Raw genomic sequence first — 5,000 nt, forward strand, 5'->3', positions numbered from 1 at the left:
TGACTCAATCTTGATTCGAAAAAACGGTCTCTTTGCTTATGATGTACGAGTAGTAGTAGCGTATGGCTACACCTCCAAATGTATTTCGTCAACCCAGCTTCTAAAGTCTTCCTCCGCCCTAAGGATAGTTTCGTAGCCTGGACAGTGGAGGACGATGTGATCGCTGGTCTCTGGGGCTGCCTGACATTTCTGGCAGGTATCACTGTTTCCAAGTTTCCATCTGCACATATTTGATGCAGTTCTGCAATGTCCAGTTAAGAGGCGGTTTGAGGAAATCCAGTATTTCCTGGCGTTATTGAATGCAGGCACTCTTTTGGTTGGATCTTTAATGATGTTTCCTCCTTTTGGTGTTTCCCTGTTCTCATTTCTCTCCAGTTTTCCTCCACACTGAAGTCTGAGATTTTTGTTAGGTGGAAAGGTCTTCTCGATTTAAATCTAGTTGTTGAAGGTGCCCCCTTTACGATTGATTTTATGGGAGTGTTGTCTGTGGCTTCGTCAATTCTTGCATGCATCCTTTGATTAGCATCTTGTCGTCTTAAACTTGGTGGTGCAATGCCGCTCAGTGTTGGGAGCCACTTAGTTGGAGTTGACTTGAGACATCCTGTTATAATTCTCATTGATTCTTTTAATCGGATGTCAATGCGATTTACATGTGGGCTCCTCATCCAAACAGGGGCACAGTATTCTCCCACACTATAGCACAGTAGACGTTCTCAGCACCTGTGATGAGGCTCCCCTGAGAAGGATCATCACGTTGCCGTCGTACAGGAGCTTGTGCGCTGCCATGACCCTGCAGGTGATACCAGCCTAGATCCAATCCTGCTGGAACAGCTGAAGATGAGTAGCCAGACCAAGAGTGATCCAAACCGGCGTCCAGACAAGGTTCTTCCTTCTCCTGGACCCACACCTCCAACTCAATGAAAATTGCTTATGATACGAGCGGCCTGTCAAATTATGTATTGACGTATTTATTGTGTGTTGAAAAATAATTTTGATAAGTAGGTCATCCATGCTTTATGTCTAGACCTGCATGGTATCAACGAGTATAATATCAATGATGATTCTAAGCGTCGCCAGTGCCTTAGGAGCCCATTTAGCATATTTAGTGGATGTTGGTCTAAACAAAGGTTCATGTTTTGTTAGTTTTTGTTGTGTTATTTTTTAATGATTTTTTTGGGGGGGATGGGGGGTTGTTTGTTTGTTTGTTTTTCTTTGAATGTATGTTGTTTTTTTCTGGGGGGGGGGGGTGGGGTTGTTTGTTTGTTTTATTTTTTGTTTGTTTGTTTGTTTGTTTTAATTCTTGTTTGTTTTTTGCTGTTTTTTTATTTTTGTCTTGTCTGTTTTGTTTTGTGCTTTCTTTTTGTTTCTTTGTTTTTGTTTTGTTTTGTTTTTGTTGTTTGTTTTTTTGGTTTGTTTTTTTTTTTATTTTTTTTTTGGGGGGGGGGTTGTTGCTTATGTTTATTTATTTTGTTTCACTTCGTTTTGTTTTGTTTGTTGTTATTCTGTTTGTTTGTTTTTGTTTTGTTTTGTTTTTAAATCTTTAAAAATTTGTTTTTAAGATTTGACGATAGCATCAGAGGCGGAGAAAACCACTTTGTGGACGCCTTTGAGGTAGCCAGTCGATTCCGTGAAGATAACCCAGATTTCTTTGAGACACTCTGTCGTATACCTTGCAATCCTCAGACTATTGACTACCGAAGGTATGGCGTCTTCTTGCTGTCGTATTTTATCGTTATATAATGGAGATAGTAGCTCGTATATTATAATCATAGGTAGTAATCGACGATGAAGAAGAAGATGACGATGAAAATGATGGTGAAGATGATGATGATGATGATGATGATGATGATGATGATGATGATGATGATGATGATGATGATTGGGATGATTATGATGATGATGATGATGATAATGATAATGATTGGGATGATTATGATGAGGATGATGATGATGATGATGATGATGATGATCAGGATGATGAAGGAAAAGTAGTAGTAGTAGTAGTAGTAGTAGTAGTAGTAGTAGTAGTAGTAGTAGTAGTAGTAGTAGTAGTAGTAGTTGTGGTGGTGGCGGTGGTGGTGGCGGTAGTAACAGTCGTAGCATAGTACTAGTAATAGTAGTAGCAATAGTAGTAGTTGTTGATATTGCTGTTATTGTATCAATTCTAGTAGTTGTTGTATTAGCAGTAGTAGTGGTAGTAGTAGTAGTAGTAGTAGTAGTAGTAGTAGTAGTAGTAGTAGTAGTAGTAGTAGTTGTTGTTGTTGTTGTTGTTAATGTTATTGTTGTATTAGTAGCAGTAGTGTTGGTAATGGTGGTGACATTTATGGTTGTTGACATTTATCTGCCATAGTTTCCATTGTCTAACAGATAAAATGTGTCAAAGCTATAACTTTTCAATACTTTCTTTCACCCTTACTTGTTTGTCCCCTGTATTTTCAATAGGGAATATAAAGTGGAGATGTACTACCAAAGGACAATATTTACGCTGAATCATAGGGGCGACGTAAGTCACTTTCTAAGGCTGTTCTTCTGTAGAATATTGGGAAGTTGGGGGGGGGGGTGCTAATTTTAAGATTTTATTGGCTTTACATCAGTTGGGTAGTAAGTGCTCTTATTTGCAGTTTTGATAACTGAACGGATTTGTGGGTTTGGTTTAATATTGTTATAATGGACACTTTTTGTGTTGTTTTGAGAGTATTTCCATAACATCAATGAGCCAATAACAATATGAGTTACCACACGTGCAAATATAAATACGTTGGTTGAGAACAAACTTTGAGAACATTGCAAATAAAATTGATTCCCAAGAGTTATCTTAGATCCGTCGTGTAATCGTTTGCAGGTTTGATAACCCGAATTTTTATGAGATCACTGTTGTAATGGAAATACTCTCAACCCCTCGCAAAATATTATCCATTACAACAATGTTAAATCAAGCCCACAATTGCGCTAGGTTATCAGACCTGCAAATGTGTGTACCTAGCTTAGCCTCATTCATAACTAATCAATATCATTTGTTTACAATTTGCCTCGGATTTGTATTTATTTCCCTCTTTTATTTTAAATAGAAATCCCTTTGCACATTACCGTTGGCAAACTAAAGATGAATATTTATTGATTGCTTTAATTCATTTTTCGATAAATATGGTAGTAATTTTGTGGGTACCTTTTCAAACTAGAATATCTGGGAGATGTTACAGATATTGCAAGATAAATATCTTACGACAAGCTTTTTCTCAGATGTCCAAAGATTGGCAAATCTCATTTATTTATTGAAATTGTACACTTTTTGACGGCCAATATGCTACTATCTTATTGATTCATAGACCATGTTCATTTCCCTCTGGTCTGAGGTTCGATCCCTAATCGAGGAAGATTGATGTTTTGAGATTTTTTTTTCTTGTATTTTTCTTGTTTGCTTTGTTTGATATTAACTTATAGAAACTTTTTCAGAACTTTATCTTTCAGCATCAGTGCCTGCTCCTTAATTTCTAAATTTCATCATTTCCTTCAGCTTATCAACGTGTCCTGGCACCCGACGGTACAGGGGCCCCTTGCAGTGGAATATGTGAGTATTGGACACCTCAATAAATCAATCAACTTTTTTTTTAAATAAAATTTTAGAAAAATGACTAGGTTGGCAAGTTTGTTTGTTGCTTTTTTAAATTTATTATTATTATTATTATTATTATTATTATTATTATTATTATTATTATTATTATTATTATTATTATTATTATTTTATTATTATTTTATTATTATTATTATTATTATTATTATTATTATTATTATTATTATTATTATTATTATTATTGTTATTATTATTATTATTTTTATAACATAATATAACATAACATAATAACATAATAACATAACATAACATAACATAACATGTGGTATAGGGCAAAATAGGATAAGATCCTTTGAATGCCCTTAATATTAATTAGTAATGCCATAAATCTATTGATTAAATATTACAATAACGATACACGTGGTAAAGATAGTATTTCAACTTAAATGTACTCATATGGTGTACAAACATATATCTTTAACCGTGACATCCAAAGCGCACACACAACCACACACACACACACACACACACACACACACACATACACACGCGTATAGAAGATAACCATAATAATATAATAATGCATAATATATACATACAAGATTGAAAGCCATGTCAACAGCAGAGCAAACAAGTATTATTCGTCATATATAAATCTCCCATCATATAATTCCCTGTCTACTAACACCTTGAAATAATCCATAGATTTTGCATTCTTTGTTTCAAATTTCAAACTGTTCCATTTCTGAACAATACGAATACCGAACCAGTTTTGTCTTATGTTTGTTTTGCATCTAGAGACAAAAATCTTAAACTTGTCCCCTCTAGTAAAACTAATATTAGAATATGAAAAAAAATCAGAAAAGTCTATCCTATCCAGACCATGTACCAATCTATAAACCTGAATTAAATCCCCACGAATTCTTCTATATTTCAAACTGGGTAAGTCAAGAAATTCTAACCTTTCCTTATAAGATAAATAGTGTATTGTATAAATTTTTTTGGTAGCTCTCCTCTGTACACTTTCAATACTAATAGATTGTCTTTTATATAATGGGCTCCAGATGCAATTTCCGTATTCTAGAATTGGTCGAACGAGCGATTTATACAAATATAAAAATGTGGTTTTATCAAGACTTATAAAGGTTCTATATATTATTCCCATCATTCTGTTTGCACGGCTTACACAATTATCAATATGTAAATCAAAATTCAAATGTGAATCAAAAGTAACCCCCACATCCTTTTCATCAGGCACAACGGAAAGTAGATTTGACATAGAAGTATCGGTAAAATAATTATGACATGGATTATTTTTTCCTATATGTTATACTTTACATTTCGAAACATTAAAATCCAAATGCCATGTTGTAGACCATTTGAAAAGTGAAAATATATCATTTTGTAGAATGTTATGATGTTCAGTTGT

At 34.3% G+C, this 5,000-nt stretch overlaps 1 protein-coding gene across 1 annotated transcript in view; it reads left to right on the forward strand.

The window, feature by feature from the left end:
• The window catches only part of LOC144974159 (gamma-butyrobetaine dioxygenase-like), a 27,369-nt gene that overhangs the window by 16,662 nt on the left and 5,707 nt on the right, over positions 1-5,000 (forward strand). Inside the window, exons 9-11 of the mRNA XM_078917074.1 lie at positions 1,560-1,700; positions 2,443-2,503; positions 3,515-3,568. Of these exons, the coding sequence (XP_078773200.1) occupies positions 1,560-1,700; positions 2,443-2,503; positions 3,515-3,568 (256 nt within the window). The remainder of the gene's footprint in view (positions 1-1,559; positions 1,701-2,442; positions 2,504-3,514; positions 3,569-5,000) is intronic.

This window comes from Berghia stephanieae, chromosome 5 (genome assembly GCF_034508935.2).
Source record: "Berghia stephanieae isolate SIO BIC M18660-M18661 chromosome 5, UCSD_Bste_1.3, whole genome shotgun sequence".
NCBI classification, from domain to species: domain Eukaryota; kingdom Metazoa; phylum Mollusca; class Gastropoda; order Nudibranchia; family Aeolidiidae; genus Berghia; species Berghia stephanieae.